This window comes from Podarcis gaigeae (assembly GCF_964106915.1).
Source record: "Podarcis gaigeae genome assembly, chromosome: 4".
NCBI lineage: Eukaryota > Metazoa > Chordata > Lepidosauria > Squamata > Lacertidae > Podarcis > Podarcis gaigeae.
In genome coordinates, this window is record NC_139677.1 from 82551018 (window position 1) to 82571980 (window position 20963).

General features: G+C 42.4%; 1 protein-coding gene across 9 annotated transcripts in view; it reads left to right on the plus strand.

Annotated features, from left to right (window-relative positions):
- ATP8A2 (ATPase phospholipid transporting 8A2) overlaps positions 1–20963 on the plus strand; it is a 319516-nt gene that overhangs the window by 203986 nt on the left and 94567 nt on the right. For all 9 annotated transcript variants that reach the window (XM_083736150.1, XM_083736149.1, XM_083736151.1 and 6 more), the window contains 5 exons: positions 2153–2227; positions 7236–7358; positions 10733–10811; positions 16708–16769; positions 17531–17587. In XM_083736150.1, coding sequence (XP_083592276.1) covers positions 2153–2227; positions 7236–7358; positions 10733–10811; positions 16708–16769; positions 17531–17587 — 396 coding nt within the window. The remainder of the gene's footprint in view (positions 1–2152; positions 2228–7235; positions 7359–10732; positions 10812–16707; positions 16770–17530; positions 17588–20963) is intronic.

A 20963-nucleotide genomic window follows, 5' to 3' on the forward strand; every position in this document is an offset into this window, starting at 1 on the left:
AGAAACATATCCCAGCAACTCTCTGTAAAGTTGACATTGATCCAAGGATACAGCATAAATCTTTCAGCAAAGTTTTCTTTTTTTAAGTACCAAATAGGCCAGTATTGTCTAAGAAAGCAGGTAGAAGAGTTATAAAACAATCTCATAATACCTGGTTGGGGTGGGAGAAGTGATGCCACAGAATGGCAGATGAAAATCAGTACAAAGGTAGCAGAATTGGTGCCTGCCAGTAAAATGTAATGTCTTGGTCCTAAAGACTGCAGTCTCAGGGCAGCTCATCCAGGGGTGTCAACTTGAATAAAATATTGGTGGAGCCCAGGTATGCCCCACCCTGCATAATTGATCACATGACGTGGCACACACCCCATCTGAATGGCAATGCCCACCAAGTTTGGGAGGGCAGCCCCATCATATACTTTGTTGGGGGGATCGAAGGGACCTTAGCCCCTAGGAGTTGGCTCCTATGAACTCAACATCCTGCTGAGCTTTTACTAGCAGGGCACAAGTAAGAGAAGTAGAGTGTTAATTGCACACTGCCATCCGTTTCCAGTCAGGGAAGGAAAGGGGATTGATTTACACCAATGCCTGGATAGACATGGGTTTCTACCATGCTTGGGGACATGATATCTGAATATTCACGAGTAAAAGGACAGATTACTTCAGTGTCCATGTTTGCTGCTGTAACACCATGCTGACTTTCACCTGGGGCTCATACTATCCATGCACCAAGTATTAATTGCAAGGGCATGCAGAGAGCTATTCTCAATGGCTGATCTCCAGCTGTAAGAGCTCTGATGTCTTACAGATTTTCCAGAAGCATAGGTTTATAATACAGCAGCCCAGATCCAACACAGCTTGGCCTAACCAGAACTGGTCTGAACTCAGAGTAAAAGGGTAGTGTTCTGCTAGTCCATAAGGAAACATTCCACCCAATCCCAAATCAGTTGGTTTTGTGTAGGTGTATCCACCAGAAAAGGGACACGGGTGGCGCTGTGGGTTAAACCACAGAGCCTAGGACTTGCTGATCAGAAGGTCGGCTGTTTGAATCCCCGCGACGGGGTGAGCTCCCATTGCTCAGTCCCTGCTCCTGCCAACCTAGCAGTTTGAAAGCACGACAAAGTTCAAGTAGATAAATAGGTACCGCTCCGGCGGGAAGGTAGACTATGTTTCCGTGCACCGCTCTGGTTTGCCAGAAGTGGCTTAGTCATGCTGGCCACATGACCCGGAAGCTGTACGCCAGCTCCCTCAGTCAATAAAGCAAGATGAGCGCCGCAGCCCCAGAGTCGGTCACGACTGGACCTAATGGTCAGGGGTCCCTTTACCTTTACCTTTTTATCCACCAGAAGCCATGCATGCAGTGTTGTGGGCCTGGTTCTGTGGCACTCTGGCCTGGCTGAGATTAGACAGCCTTCCTCCCTGTTGAACTTCAAGCACCTGACATGTACCTTTCTTTTTCAGCAGACACTTTAAGGAAGTTTTCTGTTTTTTTGTGAGTAATTTTAATCCATTGGATGCTTTAAAAAAAGAAGAAGAGTACTCCCCTTAAGGACTTAGATAATTATTGTTGGCAGCCATCTGTCTCAGGAGACAATGGAAGAGTGTGCACCCTCAGGGAAAAAGTCAAGCATTTGAAGAGTTACAGCTCTTGCTGTCATCTCCACAACCAATACAGGAGAGACATGTTTTCTTGCAGGTGGGGCAGATGACGGCGTACAGTTGTGCTGCTACAGGTGCACCATGGCATTCAGTTTCTCTGTGCTCCTCCCAGTGGTCATTCCTTTTCTGATCACTGCTGTGGATACACAACTTGCCTGTCTGTCTCCAGGCACTGCGGTCGTCTGCAAGGGATTCAGCAGTATATAAACACCTAAGATAAAAGAAAGAATTTTTCCAGGACCAATGGATCTTCATACTAGTTTACAAAAGATTTGTTATTCTAGTGCAATGATGCAAATTCTACAGATTGTCTCCCATCGCTTCAGCAGTACGGCTCTATTTAAAAGAGAACAACTGTGAGCATTTATTTTTAGAACCCATCCAGCAGCTGTCTCCAGATGATGTCCACATTGCACACTCTCCTCTTCTTCAGTGCATAGAAAGAATGTTTGTGGCATGTTGATCTAAAGCCTTGTGTAACTTTCTTCTATTTCAGCTTTGGTTTGCATTCGTTAATGGATTTTCTGGGCAGATTTTATTTGAGCGGTGGTGCATTGGCCTCTACAATGTGGTAAGTGTCCCACGTCTCAGCTTGATAACATGCAGAGCCCGGATGGCATTCCACTGCTGTTTATGTCTATGTAGTTTATCTCTACTGATCATCTGTATATGCATTGCGAGTAACTGGCGGGGGGGGGGAGTGGGAGCTGTTCTTGCTCTGCCTTAGATTTGAGGGCAAAAATTAAAAGAAAAGTACTTGGCATATTCTAATTTGGAGCAGCAACAAAGAATCCATACCAGGAGAACCGCCAGCCCTGCCAGACCCTTGTCAGCCAGTGCAGAAAGTGGGGTACAGATTCCCCCTTGATTTTTCCCCCATTTCTATGCCAATTCCAGGGAAGAAATGGGGCTCCAGATTTACCAGGTAGCTGTTGCAAAGCCCCACCTCAATCTATTTCTAACACTCCTGAAACACCTTGTTTTTGGCCTTACAGAATCAACAATGGTGGCAAAACCAGCAATGACCTCCAACCACTGATCTCTCTCACTGACCATAAAAGCCTACAATATGTCCATCACCCTTTTCAGGAGTTTATGGTTGCTCTCTGAAGAACATGAATTTACAATATTTTTCATAAACTCAGTTAAAGAGTTTCATTACTTTCCATTCCAGTTGATACTCCTAGACTATTACCACTCTTTTCTCCAAACCCCAGACTCATTCAATTAGATATGCAATCAGACAGCAAATTCGGAACAATATGCATACTAGGAATTGCATCTCCCTGAATCAACAATTCAGTGGAAGATTGCACAGATAATATGTGCATGACCATAATATTGTATCATAGCAGATAAGGGAAGAGGGTGTGCTGAAGATATTGAGTGTAATAGGGCATTCTCCCAAATAAGTGTGTATAGGATTGCAATCTGGGAGTAACCCCATCAAACACCAAATCAGCTTACTTTTGCGTAGCTGTTAATCATTTCCCCGGAACGTTGCAAATTTGTAAAGCAGTTTGGTGTCATCATGTTTAACCTCATGACTACCCTGTGGTTTTTCACTGGTTATAGTGAGCTAAGATACTTCGGCTCAGTTAAAGTATAAGCAAGTAGTGATGTGCTTCAATTACCACTGTGTTAGCCTGTTGCAGCAATACTGGAGACGCCATCAAAAAAACAACCCCATAGCACTTTTAAAAGAGATTTATTATGGTGTAAGCTTTTGTGAACTCAAAAGCCCACTTCATCAGATACATCTAAAGAAGTGGGCTGTAATTCACAAAAACAATGTCTGCCCCAATAAATATGCTAGTCTTTAAGGTGTCACAAAAATTGTGACAACAGTCAGAAAACATGTCAACCTCTCCAAAATATTGATGGGACACACACACACCCCACATCAGTATTACCGTGTGGTACATACAGGGGATGGATTAGTGTATCCCAAAGGCCTTGTTATACAAATACGGCTCGTGGGAATAGCCACCTCCCTCGAGATCCACGATTGCTCAGCTGGCAGCTGTGACCGGGGCAATCCCAAGACAAGGAGCGAGCGACTTGCTCCTCATGCATGCGGACACAGCCGGGAAAGTCAATCATATGAGCTGCCCATTAGTCTTGGCTCTCATCTAACACATAAGAATACAGAATGCTCCCCATCTGGTGTGTTGCTTTGTGACTAATTCAAAGGAGATGGATGACATCATGGAGCTAGGAAATGTTCTTGCTGTTACTGATCCCCAGGAATAGCCGGCCCTTTGTTGGAGCTGATCTTCACCTGCATTCTCCAGGCTTCTTACATGTTTCTGGCAGGAATCAAACTCCAAACTTTTATAAAAAAGGAACTGGTTTCTCTCTCCCTCCCCCCCCCCCTTTGCAAAGAAAATAAATAGAAATGGTATATAATTAGAGACAGCTGGTTGAACGTAAATACAGTGCAGGAGATATAAGTCTAGGTAAAGAAAATTCAAATGATGTACAACTTTCATTATGGGAGGTAAGGGGTGGCATTGGTTTGTGAGAAATTACAGACAGCTTTGCTCTTAAGCATGAATCTTATTTCAAATATGTACTCAGCATTATCCTCCAATGGCTTTAATTAAATAATTAGTTCATTTGTTCATTGAAATTGTTGGTATTCTGCCTTTTCATAAAAAGTTTAAAGTGGGCAACGGTCACAAAACACAGTACAACAGTAGTATCAAAACCAAATAATAATAATAAAAGCTGACAACAGCATAGACAGGATCAGAAAATATTAGAAACCAACCAAAGAAGCATTCCAGAATGAGAATAATGCAGCTTCATTATGAAAACATCATATATATGTATGATATATACATGTGTGTGAGAGTGTGTACAGAATGACAGTGGACTTTTTTGAGCCCACAGTTGGTGGGGTAGTACTGCTTCCCTGACCTTCCATCTTCCCCATTGCTGTGGCCTATCAGGAGGGGGCGGGACAGTGGTGAGGGCATCACACTGCAAATGCACTGGCTAGAGCCAATCCAGTCAATTTTCCGTGTAACTTGTAGTTTTGCCAGAAGATACAGAAGTCTGAAGGATGGAAGAGACAAAGGAAAGAAGGAAAAAGGGAGACACTAAAAAGCCAGGGGTAGCACACGGTTGCCATGTTTAAACTCAGAGAGGGCTTCCTTTCCTAGAAGAGGGAAGTCTGCTACTTCTGGCATAAGCTGTCGATCCAGAATTGTCACCAGGGAATACTAAAAGAACAGAAGAACCAAATGATTGTGGGCCACCTGCTGAATTTCACACATTGATTGGAAGCAGGCACCGGCAACAAATGGTTGTAGTCTTCTTACCTCTGTTACACAGGTGGTTAACAGTACACATCAGTTAACCATCTTGATCTGGTAGTTACAGTATTATCCCTTAACCATCTAATTATGTGAAGATCTGAATATTTCAGTATGGAAAGTGGCCAGTTCCTGAAAGCTATTCTCATTGTTTTGTGGCTCTGCAGCTTCCTTGTTAATAAAATGCAAAATGGGGAAATTGCCTTTCCCCCCCCCCCCTGTGTAGCTTATCACAGATTGTATAAAAATGTGGTGGGTGTACAGATTTGGAATCAACAGTAAATTCAGCTAATTTACTGTTCAGTTCTGCACTTATCTTCTTGGAATATAAGTCCCATTCATAACTGGTGGAAATTACTTTGGAGTGATTATGCTTGTGACTGCAGCCCAGTCATCATAAGACATGCTATATTTGCATGATGCTAAAACAGCATTGGGGGGATGCTACACATGGCACAAACAAGACAGCAGAATACGTTTACTTGCTTGTTTATTGCAGTCATTTATGCCCCTCCTTTAAGAGCATGGATTGCCCCAAGACTGCTTGCAAATCAAGTCAAAATCCAATCGTAAAATCACAGTAAGACAATGGTGGCCTTTGAGCATCACTTTAAAGCAGAGATCTATGGCCTTCCAGATGTTTTAATGATTTATTTTATTTCATTTATTTCATAACATTTATGCAACACTTGAACGTTTTTTGTTTTTTTAAAAACCATCAGAATAGTTTACAAAAAAATAAAACCATAAAATCGGGGGGAGGGATACAATACATTAAAATATACAGTCATACCTTGGAAGTCGGACAGAATTCATTCAACTTCCAAAATGTTCGAAAATCAAATCGCGGCTTCTGATTGGCTGCAGGAAGCTCCTCCAGCTAATCAGAAGCTGTGGAAGCCCCATTAGATGTTTGGGTTCCAAAGAACATTCACAAACCGGAACAATCACTTCTCAGTTTGCGGCTTTCAGGAGCCAAAACGTCCGAGTTCCAAGGCATTTTGGATCCAAGGTACGACTGTAAAAGAAGTTAAAACTGTGGTTTAGCTTGATGTCTGAACGTGGCAAAAATCAAAACAGAAACTCACCAGGACCCTTTCCCACTGGACACCTAGTGGTAGATGCCTCTGGAATGGAGGAAGAGATAGACCAGCAGGAGCAGGCACTTCATGTTATCTTTGCCTCCTTCCTTCCTGGATTCTTTCCTGAAGAACAGCTGAAGATTGATTTAGACTCCATGTGATCCACAGGCTCCTTTGGCTGTTAAACATGCATTTACTTAAAACATTTGCTAGCTGCCTTGGAAATACTTGTTGAAAGGAAGGATATAAATCCTTTGGAATTAAATGATAAATTTGCAAGAAATAAAAATAGGTCATTTGACTTTACATGAATGAGGCTGAGGTCATCAATCCTCATTTGCTTCACATATTCTAAAATATGTGATAATGGTTGTCTGCTCTCCTTTTGGCCATTATCCAAGGCATCAGACGTATTTTGGATTCCCATTGCTTACTACAATTGCAAACCCATGTGTCTCTTAAATAGGAATGGTGGAGAAATCTGATTCACTCATTTAAAAGTGAACCTAATTTGCATTTTCTAATATGCAAACTGAAACACAGCCATCCTTTGAAACTCACATTTTTTCCTCAATTTTGTTGTGCCATGCTCCAGCCATAATGTGTACAAAAGTGCATATGCTAGGAGTAAAGTGTGCATATAAATATTAGTGAAAGCAACATAGAAAAAAATGCATTATGGAAAATTGCTTTGCAAAAAAATGTATTAGGCAAAACTGCATACAAAAACGTGCATATTGGGAGAAATTTGCACCCAAATGCTGATGAATTTATATGAGGACGTTTAAAAATAAAAATTGCAAACTGGTGTGGAAATGTACAGAACTGAGTTATCAATTTCAGTTTTTCAGTTGTCCATATTTGCCCATTCCTAATCCCCAACCCATGTGTTATTTGACCCTTTCTGTCATCAGCAACAAGGAAACCCAACCTGCACCCATGGAGCTCCCTCACTGGATCACTGGCAGCCTTTCGCTTTGCTGTTCCCAGAATTCCAGTGGTGAAAGCTCTTGTGCTTTGAACTGTACAGTTCAGATTCAGCACTGGCGATTTAGCAGAACTGCTACTATTGTTTTTAACAGTGTCAGGATTTTCTCCCAGGTATGAAGCATGCTCTGCGGCTTGTTTATAAAGTTAATGGTTTGTTGTTTTTAATTACTTCCTTTGTTTTCTCTAGATTTTCACGGCATTGCCTCCCTTCACCTTGGGAATCTTTGAGCGATCGTGCACTCAAGACAACATGCTTAGGTTTCCCCAGCTCTACAAAATTACTCAAAATGCTGATGGGTTCAATAGCAGGGTAAGAGGCAATGTTTTGCTTTGGGGAGGAGAGGGAGAAAACATTTGGGGTGCACTTTAGTTTAAAACTGAGTTTTCAATTTGTACTGTGGCATCCCAGTTTTATGCAGCTGGAAATGGTTAATTCTTAATGGTCAACAGCAGAAATAGCCAACATGGTGCTCTCTATATTTTGTGAACTACAGCTCCCATCATTCCTTGTCAGCACAGCCAATGGTCAGGAATGCTGGTGGTTGTATCATCCTGTAAGTGGGTGTTGTATGTGGAAGCCACTGCAGGCTTCAGTACCTGTAGTCTTCAGTATCACATATGAGCTGGTCCTCAGGGAGCTTTGTGCTGAAGAAGCCAATGAACCCAGAGATCCCAAGTTAAAGTGCATGTTTCCTCCAATGAGCCATGCCAAGTCTCAAATCTCTGAGGACTGCTTGCATTTCACTCAGAGGTTAAGGAAAGGTAGTGTACCCATGTATACTTAAAGTCTTCCCTCCCTTAACTATTACTTCATGACTTTCAGGACAACTTAAGCATTAGTAACAAGTTCAAAAGCTAAGCCATTGTAAACCCTGGCTTAATTTAAGCCATGAATGTTGACTTACAAGAGCTGGCTCACGTTACCCTTTGAGACCATGGCAGCCACACTATGTGCTGAGCTCATGGTTTGTATTTTGGCGCCCAGTTCCGATGGTGTGCTGGAAGCTGATCTCCTGCTGTGTTCAGTGTGTTGAATTGACATGCATCCAGCTCACTAAGTCCTTTGGTAGCAAGGGTAGAAACCAACGTGGACTGATTTAAAGCCACATCTGCAATGAGTTCAAAAAGTTATGCATAGTGTTCCAAACTAGAATGTTCACCATAGAATTCACATAGATTACAGAGAACCTCCTAGACCTGCATGTTAATGAATCAGCTCCACAATTTGCCCTCTCTGTGGCATCTTCTATGGACCTGCACATGTTGTATAACCAATTTTCGTGTTTTGTAATGAAATGTTCCCACTCTTTTACCTGCCGGCCTTTCCTTAAGGCTTCCACCCCTCAAGAGATTCTGTGAAAATATTGAGATGACTTTATTGTTCCTGTCAGGTTGAGGTTTTAAAAAGATGTTTCAGGGAGATATGCAGGTAAAATTACACTGATGTATTTTCTTTTCATATTTTAGAGAATTTCCTCTTCTCTCAGCCCTCTTGTTTTATTAACCTATTCATACTAACAAAGCTTTGACACTCAAAGCTTTATTTTTTAAACAAAATGTGTATGGTTCAAACAAAGAAAAGTTCTGAGGTGGTGCTCATCAGAGAAGTCTTAAGATTTCAAGGGATGAATGTGAAGCACCAAATGTCCATCTCTCAAGAAAACAAACTTAGGATTGGGATGTTGGGGTTTTATGAAGAAGGATTGGTGTGTCTTTTGCTCCTGTTAACTTAATTTTCTTCATGGTTATTTGGTGGGGAAAAAGAGTAAAGGCAGCATTTTACTTTCATATTCTGCTAAATGTCTGAACTGGTTGCATGGTTAACTTGAAGCATTCAACATAGTTGTATATAGTTTCATAAAAATAGTTGCATTGTGTAGTAGCATACCCAACAGTCTGATGTGGGGAGATACTTAAGAAATTGGAAAATGAAGAAGAAGAGTTTGGATTTGATATCCCGCTTTATCACTACCCGAAGGAGTCTCAAAGCGGCTAACAATCTCCTTTCCCTTCCTCCCCCACAACAAACACACTGTGAGGTGAGTGAGGCTGAGAGACTACAGAGAAGTGTGACTGGCCAAGGTCACCCAGCAGCTGCATGTGGAGGAGCGGAGACGCGAACCAGGTTCCCCAGATTACGAGACTACCGCTCTTAACCACTGCACCACACTGGCTCTCAATGGTTTTATAACCCCAATATATTTTTTAACCAATCAAATTTAGGGAGTCTCATTAACACCCCCACCCAAAATGATGAGGCTCCAACTTGACATGATGTGAATTTAATGCAATTAAAGCAGCCTCAGACCACAGGAGGTGGGGAGAAGAGATTTGATTCTATCCCTTTCTGCATTTCATGGGAAACCTCCATTGAAGACAATGGGAGCTTCCCTTGAAATGCAAATAGCAGCTTCAGAGAGGCATTTTTTGACAGGACTAGCAGGGTAAGAAAGAGTTAAGCACCCCTTCCTCTCATTGCCCAGTCCTGAGGCTGCTTGGGCTTTCCCACAATTTCTACTTGCATAATAGAAACATGAACACAGACTGCATTTGTGCCTAGAAATGTCAAGGTCTAGTTTTGGCCCTGAGTTTTTAGACTTATGACTCCCTTGGTCTTCCCATATGGAGAAACCAGCAGAAAACAAGAATCCAATGTAACATACAAACACATTACTATATTAAAGTGGGGAAAGGATAATAGAAAGAAAGAGAGAAAACATACCTGCAATGATGTTTCCCCTCTGCCAAGAAATTTAACTTGAGAAATGACTGTTTGTTTTCTTACATCTATATCCCATTTCTCTGTTTTCTGTTATGGACTGCAGTCTCTGGGTCTCCATGCAGTAAAAAAACCCAAAACATTAAAAGACAAATAATTTGACAACCCCTCTTCCCAGGGAACTCTGGGAATTGTGGGGGGAATAGGGGCTTCCTAACAACACTAAATACCCTTAACAAACAACACTTCCCAATGTTTTTTTGGGGAAGCCATGACTGCTTAAAGTAGCATAGTGATGCTTTAAATGTACAGTGGTATCTCAGGTTAAGTACTTAATTCGTTCCGGTGGTCTGTACTTAACCTGAAACTGTACTTAACCTGAAGCACTACTTTAGCTAATGGGGCCTGCTGCTGCTGCCGTACCGCCGGAGCCCGATTTCTGTTCTTATCCTGAAGCAAAGTTCTTAACCTGAAACACTATTTCTGGGTTAGTGGAATCTGTAACCTGAAGCGTATGTAACCTGAGGTACCACTGTATGGTGGTACCTCGGTTTTTGAATGTCTTGGAAGTCGAACGTTTTGGTTTTCGAACGCCGAAAAGCAGGAAGTACAGTAAATGTTTCCATTTTTGAACGCGCTTTGGAAGTCGAACGGCTTCTGCTGAGCTTTTCCCCCAATTTTCTCTATTTAATTTGCAGACTGCCCTTTGTGCCTCGGTTTTTTAATGGTCTTCCGGAACAGATTACGTTCAAAAACTGAGGTACCACTGTATAGCAGATGGGACCTCCATTTGCATTGACAATTTTTGAATTTTAATACTAGCTTTAGTGGTATTGCTTTTTTTAAAAGCCTTTAAAATAAAATTTAATGTTTTGTGTGTGTGTGTAATGAATCATTTGATAGGGAGTTAAACAGCCTTTGAGAGTTTGGTCAGCCCCCCTGACTTTCTTGTTTTGTTTCCTTAGGTGTTCTGGGGTCACTGCATCAATGCTTTGATCCACTCCATCATTCTCTTTTGGTTTCCATTAAAAGCCCTGGAACATGGTAAGTGCTTCATTCTTTCCTGAATGTCAGCCTTTCTGGCCCAGCTCCAATGTGATTGCGGTTCACAACAGGTTGTTGGGAAATTAATCATGACAGACAGACCACCAGCCTCTAAGCTCGGACATTTATCAACAGTGACCTTCCAAATCTACCCTGTTTGCATGCAGCCTTCAGTAGATAGCACTTCTCAACCCCCAGAGATTGTAAGTGTATGATTCAGGGGGTCTTTACATGCAGCTGCATTGATTTAGTATTGATTCACACAACCTTTTGCTCTTTTAATGTGATTATTACAAGGACTGTATATGTAGTAGGCCGATCCTATGAAGACTCCACTTTGTGCTGGCTTTCTGCATGTTCCAATTTCTTGAGTGAATGGCTGTCGATAGGAGGAATGTCAATAGGAGGAATCGTCCTCTGTCGTCTCCTTCTCCTTGTACCCTCAATCTTTCCCAACATCAGGGTCTTTTCCAGGGAGTCTTCTCTTCTCATGAGGTGGCCAAAGTACTGGAGCCTCAGCTTCAGGATCTGTCCTTCCAGTGAGCACTCAGGGCTGATTTCCTTAAGAATGGATAGGTTTGAACTTCTTGCAGTCCATGGGACTCTCAAGGGTGATCCCCTTCATGGATCACTGCCTTGCCGTGGCGAAGGGGCTTGAATAACTCAGAGAAGCTATGAGCTATGCCGTGCAGGGCCACCCAAGATGGACAGGTCATAGTGGAGAGTTTTGACCAAACGTAATCCACCTGGAGCAGGAACCGACAAGCCACTCTAGTATCCCTGCCAAGAAAACTCCATGGACAAAGACAACAGGCATATAAAATAAGGCATACTGAGATCCATGAGGCATTCTCCCAGGAAAGTCTGCATGTGATGGCAGTTTAAGACATGGGATTTCATTTTAGTCAATTAACAGAAGCTCATCTTTGTGAAGTTCAAATATACTTTTTTGAATAAGTCTCCATAAAAATGACCAGTTAACTCAATGTAATTGAATGCAGCCAGAGTTATATGATTACAGTGGTACCTTGGTTTACAACTATAATCGGTTCCAGAGGTCCGTTTGTAAACCAAAACAGGTTGTCACCCAAGGCGTGCTTTCACCAATGGGGCCTCCAAAAATTTTTAGTTCATAATCCCCCCCAAAATGGGTTGTAATCCAAAACACGCACTTCCGGGTTCGACGTGTTTGTAATCCAAAACGTATGCCAACCAAGACGTATGCAAACCAAGGTACCACTGTATATATAAGCATTTATCCATATTCCTAAACTTCAGGTTTTTTCCCCTTTCCATATTGAGAGTCAGCTTTCATGTTAGTCATGAACTTAATTATTAGATCCATTTAGAATATTACTGGCTTTAGGATGCCGTCTTGAGATGTGTTGGAGATTTAAATTGGAATCGATAAATAAATAATTTCAAAGACCAACACATTACCAAGTGAAGAACCCTGGCTGCTTTGCTATTCAGGGAGAGGTGGATATAGATCTTTTATCCCTTTTTATGTTTGAGGGAACAGTTTTTAAAACTTCAGATGAAAAGAAATACATCATTCACATGTCCTTTAACCTCTTGAGCTGTTTAGGATGCAGTGTGCATATGGGCAATGAAGGAGTGCTTCTGCAGCCTTGCAAATAAGTGTTCACAGCACATCCTGACCATCCCTGACAATTGTAGGAAGTTTTTCCTCTTCTTCTTCCTTTTCTTCTTCTTCTTCTTTTGTAGGGCCCTGGGATTCCAAAAGTGCAAGGTCATAATATTATAAAATACAATTTCTAGATGCAACTCTGACATTGAAATTCTCCAAATGTACTTGGACTTAACCAGATTTCTTCATGGCATTTAAAAACTTATACACTATATATGTGATTGCATGAGCAACATTGTTCAATTATATCTTACCAGGATAGGCTGGTGAAGGGATTGGGTGGGGGAGATTTGATTCATTTAGCACCTAAAGGCAAACCAACCCAATTCTCACCTTCTGAAACAAAGGAGAACCAAAACACAGCCACTTTTTTGAAATTTGCACTTCTCTGAATTTTGTGGTGCAATTCTCAAGCCAAAAAAGCTGCACAAAAATGCATATAGTGGGATAAAGTGTCCCTAAAGATGCACATACTGGTGAAAATAACATACAAAAATGCAATAAATTAAGGAAAATTTGGTTGCAAACGTGTGTGTTAGGCAAAACTGCTTATAAACATGTGCATGTTGGGATAAATTCACTTCAAAATGCTAATGAATTCTCTGGAGGGCTTTTTTAAAAAGTAGTTCACTAATTGATATGGAAACATGGAGAACTTAAGATTGGTAAAGAGAAAGAGAGAGAAACCAACATTGACAGATTTGCCTATCTCCAGTGATGAGGTACACATATAAGTGCCAAAGAAAGAGAGCCCTGCTGTGTCTTTTTCCATGTTTTGGATTCACATTAAGAGTTTTCTGGATCCTGGTCAGTGTGTGAAATGACTCTACAGCAGAAATATGGAACCTCTGACCATATAGAGGTTGTTGGACTCCCATCAGCCCCAGCCACCATGGCCATTGACTAGGGATGCCGAAAGCTGCAATCCAACAATATCTGGAGTGCCACAGGTTCCCCACCCCAGCTGTATTGAATTAATGAATGGGTGGGTGGATACATCACTCTGCAGTAGGTTTCTCCATTGCTGCCCTAGAACATAAATAGTTAAAAACACTAGACCCAAGTAGCTGATGGAGACTGATGCTGTGACCATGAAGTAGCTAATTCTCAGGGAAGGGGTGTTCACAACCATCCTGAAGGAGGCGATGGTGAGTCCCATGATATTCTTGTAAAGAAGCTGGTAAAATGCGGTCTTGACTATGCTACCACTCAGTGGATTTGTAACTGGCTAACTGACCGAACCCAAAGGGTGCTCATCAATGGTTCCTCTTCATCCTGGAGAAGAGTGACTAGTGGGGTGCCACAGGGTTCTGTCTTGGGCCCGGTCTTATTCAACATCTTTATCAACGACTTGGATGATGGACTCAAGGGCATCCTGATCAAATTTGCAGATGACACCAAACTGGGAGGGGTGGCTAAGACCCCAGAGGACAGGATCACACTTCAAAACGACCTTGACAGATTAGAGAACTGGGCCAAAACAAACAAGATGAATTTTAACAGGGAGAAATGTAAAGTATTGCACTTGGGCAAAAAAAATGAGAGGCACAAATACAAGATGGGTGACACCTGGCTTGAGAGCAGTACATGTGAAAGGATCTAGGAGTCTTCGTTGACCACAAACTTGACATGAGCCAACAGTGTCACGCGGCAGCTAAAAAAACCAATGCAATTCTGGGCTGCATCAATAGGAGTATAGCATCTAGATCAAGGGAAGTAATAGTGCCACTGTATTCTGCTCTGGTCAGACCTCACCTGGAGTACTGTGTCCAGTTCTGGGCACCACAGTTCAAGAAGGACACTGACAAACTGGAACGTGTCCAGAGGAGGGCAACCAAAATGGTCAAAGGCCTGGAAACGATGCCTTATGAGGAACGGCTAAGGGAGCTGGGCATGTTTAGCCTGGAGAAGAGGAGGTTAAGGATATGATAGCCATGTTCAAATATATAAAAGGATGTCACATAGAGGAGGGAGAAAGGTTGTTTTCTGCTGCTCCAGAGAAGCGGACACGGAGCAATGGATCCAAACTGCAAGAAAGAAGATTCCACCTAAACATTAGGAAGAACTTCCTGACAGTAAGAGCTGTTCGACAGTGGAATTTGCTGCCAAGGAGTGTGGTGGAGTCTCCTTCTTTGGAGGTCTTTAAGCAGAGGCTTGACAACCATATGTCAGGAGTGCTCTGATGGCGTTTCATGCTTGGCAGGGAGTTGGACTCGATGGCCCTTGTGGTCTCTTCCAACTCTATGATTCTATGAGTCACTTTTTGGGGCAAGGTGATTGAGATGTTGGTGGCCAGCTCCAAGCATGTTTGGATGAAGCTGATTATCTAGACTCATTTCAGTCTCACTCCCAGCCCAGATATGCCATGGAAATGTCCTTGATTGCCCAAATTGACTGCTGCTATCAAGAGAGGGACAAGGGGAATGCAACCTTGTTGGTCCTTCTTTATTTCTCAGCAGTATTCAGTATTGACAGATGTACCCTCCTGGATCAGCTCAGTGGGTTGGGAGCTGGAGGCACCTTTAGGGTGGTTCCACTCTGAACTGCAGGACCAATAACAAAAGAGTAACATTGGGAAACGTCTTCTCTGCTCCACAACACTTTTCTGCTGTGGGGTCCCAAAGGCTACCATTCAATCCCTGATGCTTTTTAATATCTATATGAAGTTGCTGGGGTCTGTCATCTGGTGACTTGGAAGTACCATGTCATCATTGTTGTCCCCTACAGTATCTGTTTTTAATGGGCAGATTAAAACACATTTATTTTCTCCGGTTTATGGCTTTGGCTGGCACAAGAGACAGATTGCTGCTCAGTTGTCTGGATTTCCTGAGATGTTTATGTCTGAAGTTTGTAGCCCTTGTATTGATTTGGGCATTTTAATAAATTTTAATGAATTGCTATGCACCATCCTGAAAACCTTTAGTTTGAAAGGTGGAATGCAAACATAAAGCATATTAACGGTAATAAATAACCATGAAAAAATGATAATTAATGATGAATTTGTTGTCGTCATTATTTCATTCCAGCAAGGGCATAACTCCCTCTTTCAGGCAACGATCACCTTGCAGATTGTGGCTCTAGGTTTCTGCTTTAGATCAGCCTCACCTATGCAGGTGTGTCGCTGGCTGCCATGTTGAAGCGAGATGGTTGTGTAATCCTTCTGAATTACAGCCCTTTTTGGATTAATTTGAGAATTCCTGCAGCTGCCATGTGTTCCTTTTTTCATAGGAGCCCTTCTTCTTTTTTCCCCAGCAGGAACTAAGCACGAATAAACTTGGCTACTTGAAGCATTGCCAAGTTTGGCACCTCCATATGTTAAATTAACACATATTCGCCTTTTTTGTGTACTTACAGACAGGAGAAAGGGTGTTGGAATATAAGATGCCCAGTCCCTTTTCGCCATTAACACCCTCCAATAGCTTTTTAAGATAGCAGCTATATGCACCAAAGGGAGGATTTCTGCTTCTCCTCTCTCTTTCGGTAACCTTTGGGGTAAAAAATATCCCCTCGCTTCAAAGGAATCTAAAATAAAAGCACATATAGCAGGACTGCATTTGTATGCAGCACAGTGGCATGAAGATGATGTCGTAACTGGAATTCTTCATCTCCTATAGATATTTTGATTATTTGTTCTTGGCAGGAATTCCCCCTTCTGCTCAAACGACTCCTAATGGTGATGTGTGTGTGTACGCTATTTTTGAACATTTAATAGCTTCAGCATTGGCTAAGACAGTCATTACACTATTTGCTTCCAATGTGCTGCTTTTGAAAGAGCTTTGAGAAACCCAGTATGCAAAATTTATCCTCCCTACAAAGAGAAATCCAGGAGACATGTTTCAAAAACACATCAGGCTGTTAAAAGTGCGTTCAGGCTCATGCTGAATGTTTCCTAGTCGCTTGGTTACCTTTCACTACCTCTGCAGAAAGGAATGATGTTGTTCATCCTGCGCCACCAGTTAAATGTGAGCTGGCATGTTTACATACACCTTTCTAATGTTTTTTCCTTAGCTTTCCTTTAATCTGTTTTTTAGCTCGCCCACTCTCTTTCTCTTCTTAACCCAATCTCCTCTTTAGTTTTAAGATATTCTGTGAATTGAGATGATATTTTAAAAATTGCTCACGGTTGCGTTTTACTTAATTTTGTTCAAACCATTTGAAAATCTTAAATAGCCTTTTAAAAAACAATAATATCTCCTTGGGCAAATGAAATATTTAATATTTGTTATCTTCTTCTTTTTTTTCCAGATGCGGTATTTTCAAGTGGCCAGAGTGTAGACTATCTGTTTGTTGGAAATATAGTTTATACAGTAAGTTGCTAAAATCCAGCTACATGGTCTTCGTTCATGCGGCTGAGCATTTCCCATGAACTGGTATTCCCCAGTATATACAACCTCTGACAGTGGAGGCAAAACATAGCCATTATGGTTGGTAGCCATTGATAGCCTTCTCTTCTATGAATTTTTCTAATCTTCTTTTGAAGCCATCCAAGTTGGTTGCCGTCACTACCTCTTGTGGGAGTGAATTCTCCAGTTTTATGATATGTTGCATGAACCTTAACCACATACCCAGGTTCAAACAATACGCTAAGCCAAACCTGGGCTTAGCTGCCATGCTGCACTAAGCTAAAAGGACCCAAAAGGAGCGAATCAAATGTGAGCTCCTCTCTTAGAGCCAGCATGTTTGCACAGTCCCATTGTTTGACTTACCATCTTGTGCAGACTTGGACCTTGTCCACTTGGCTAAACCGATGCTGAGCATTTCCCAAGATGCCAGTTGTACCCAGGATCTCTAGGCATTCCCATCAGGACATGTGTTACACCATTTTGTAAACAGCTTCCTTAACCCCGTTGCTGTACTCCTGAAATGCATTGAACACACTACAACATTTAAAAGTAAAACGGCACCTGGTTTCTACATTGTTAAGCTGTGATCTGCTTGTGGACATTCCTTAGATTTAACTATTGCTTTCTTTCTGAAAAGCCAGAGAGGGCGAAGCAAGTGTGAATGGGAAATGCATGCTGGGATTAAATGTTTTCCCTAACATTTCTCTCTCCCTCTACCTCTGCAGTATGTTGTGGTGACCGTCTGTCTGAAAGCTGGCTTAGAAACCACAGCATGGACAAAAGTAAGTATTAGAAATGTTTCAGCCAGCACTCTCCCCTTATTCCTAATATTACTGAGCAAAGAAAAGGAAGGCATATATTATACTTATATATATAGAAGGAAGCCTTCCAATTGTTTGCATACTCTTTGGCACACACAAAATATCAGAATGATTTCCTATTACAGTGGCACAATGCAGTGCTATTTGCCACTGCGTATTATGTTAGTACATGCAGTCTACAAAAGACTACTGCACTGTGGCCTCTGGTGTAGTGGGTAAGATCTTGCAGCACTGGCATCACTGCAGCTTAACTGAACAAGGGCAGGGGAGCAAGGCGACTGCAAGGACAGCAGTGCGCAGACACACAAGTGGGAATGTTAGATTGGGCTCCTCCAGTGTGTCCATACAGCCTTGCCTTGCCCATTGCCCATCCCTAGCCCTGTGCAGTGAGCTGCAGCAATACCAATGTCAGGAGTGCAACTTCACTGCTCTGCCTCACTACACTGGCCACTACCAATTACATATAACACATCCCCACTGGAGAAAAAAGGATATCTTGGTGTATGCCTAGGTGAATGCTAAACTTCCCAGGTTTTCTGCTCTGATGACACGGAAGGGGGATGCAGTTGATTTGTGCATAACTTGGGATCACTTATGGAAATTAGTAGCATCCTAACTCCCTTCAGCATACCATAACAGGGAAATAAAAATGTGGTAAATGGTGTGTTTGTGTATGTGCTTATGAGTGGAAGAGGAATTTGAGCTGGCGGTATGAAACCAGGAGGTGAGGTGTTTTCCTGGGTTATTTATCATATTGAATTTGGGGGAAAGATGTGGCATAGCAAGTATGTGACACAACTGCATTGCTCCCTGCCCTTTCCACAATGGAGGGTGAACCTCAAGGAAAATGAAATATCTTTCATATAAGTCCTTGTGCATTGCTTTCAAATGTAGTCTAACCAGCCTAAGCCCACGCCTTCGAAAAGTTTATTTGTGTACAAATCATATTACTTACGTATACAGTGCCTTTTTAATTCTTACTAAATGCTGAATAGCATGATGCTTCTCTTATCTAATTCCACTCCCCATGATTGAAAATACAACAGTTACTGACCTTCTGCTATCAGGACTCAGCCCAAAAAGGCTCTGGTGAAGCATTTGGAAACACACACACACACACAGAGAGAGAGAGAGAGAGAGAGAGAGAGAGAGAGAGAGAGAGAGAAGAATTTTGGGGAGCATTTTTAAAAAACAAAACAAAACACTTTGGTGTTTTTCCTTTTCTTTTTTAAAAACTTGATATGTAGGTGTGCTTCCTTCATGCTTTTTTTTTTCAAGTTGCCTTTTCTTCTAAGCCCACTTCCCAGTGTCTCACACACCATTTCTGGCAAGCCTTATTGTTTCAGCTGTGGCTTACTCACTCTGGGAAAGACTTCCTCCCAGCACTTGAGAAGTATTGAGAGCGTGCCATCGACTTAAGCCTCACCTCCATCATCGGGTGGATTGGTTACATTCAGTTTAGTCTCAGGGGTGAGAAAGTCTCACTGCTGAATGAGAGGATAGGATAGAGGGAAATGAAACGCTTGGATAAATAAATTTGGGGGGAGCGCACAGTAGCCGTTGCTCAATGCAGCAGAGAAGAAAGGTCTCCAGTTGTTTGCATGTTCTTCGACATGCACGGAAGTTCAGAACTGTTTGCTATTATGCTGAAGCAAAACAGTGCCCTTTGCCACGGCGCATTATGCAACTGCATGCGGTCTATGAAAAGCTACTGGGCCGCAAAGGCTGATACATTAGCACAAATGGGGCACTGCCTCACCAACCTCAGCCTGCCCTTAGCCTCCACTTCTTGCTTACAACCAGCCCAGGATGTGACTCTACCTGTCCGCTTTCTCCTCCTCAGTTTCAGTGTTGGCCTTGTAGAACTCAGCCAGAAGGAGGATGGGGACAGAGCTACACCTAGTTGGCTCTGGCTGTCATTGACCAAGGCTTCAGCTCTACCTTCTGTGGGTCTCCTTGCCTTCCGTTCCTGCCTGTCCCAACAGGCCCCTTCTGTGCCAACTCTTAAATGCCTGTTAAAAAAACTTTTCTGTTCTGCCAGGCCTTTACAGGCAATTAAGACTACACCCTTCCCCAATGGTTAGCTGATGCCTGTTTTTAACATTTTTGTGGCTTTTTATGGTATCTTGCTGCGGCTTGTTTGCCAAGCATTCTGAGGATAAAATCACTTGCATCCAACAAGATGTTGACTCCACCGTTACAGCAGATGAATATTGATAATAATAATAATAACAACAACAGCAAGAACAACAATAATAATAATTTATACCCCGCCTATCTGGCTGGGTTTCCCCAGCCACTCTGGGTTGCTTCCAACAAAATATTAAAAAAATAATAAGACATCAAACATTAAAAAGTTCCCTAAACAGGGCTGCCTTCAGATGTCTTCTAAAAGTCAGATAGTTTATTTCCTTGATATCTGATGGGAGGGCGTTCCACAGGGCGGGCTCCACCACCGAGGAGGCCCTCTGCCTGGTTCCCTGTAACCTCGCTTCTCACAGTGAGGGAACTGCCAGAAGACCCTCGGCGCTGGACCTCAGTGTCCGGGCTGAATGATGGAGGTGTAGACGACAGGGGGTGGAGAAGCATCCAGAGCAGTCAAGTCCTGCTATATTGGAGGAGTTTTAGTTAGTAAGGCTTGAGGGTGTGGTCAAGGTGCCTGGATTGGTCAGGGCACTGACCACGTGCTCTGGACTCTTGCCCCTCTGGGCTGATAACAACTAGTAGGGAGGGGACAGCTGGCTGGGCCAGGGATGTGATTAATGCCTCCTTGCGAGAGGAGGTGGTCCCTGCTTGCTTAAAGGAAGCAGTTGACTCTGCCTGTCATCATCTCTGGCTCCACCCACTGTTGGTGTTCCAGCCAATGGGATGCCAGTCTGAACTTCAGTTAACTCATAGCGGATTTCCTGCATTGGGAAGGTCTGGATAAGATGACCTTTGAGGTCACCTTTGCCCCCAACTCTGTGATTCTGCTACTGAATAGACATAGGATTGCACTACGGGAATTTCCAGAATTGAAAGAAATGTGTATGGTTTCTTAATTGTCAATTTTTACTGTGTTGTAGTGATTGGGGTTTTGTATGTTTTAGCAGTTTCACTCCTTAATCATGATGGTGATTTTGATTTAGTTTACTATCGTTAGAAACTTTGGGAACCGTTTTCAGGGAGGAATTGTTTTCAAAGCTCAGAAACTGTCCGAGGGCATTAAAAATAAACAAAGCTTCATGTGGGTCCCATGTGGTCCATTCGATGAAGAACGCTTGTTTTCAAAATACTTTTTTTAAAAAAATGAAAACGAGTATTGCTATTATTCTTCCAAACATACTTTAAGGGGAAG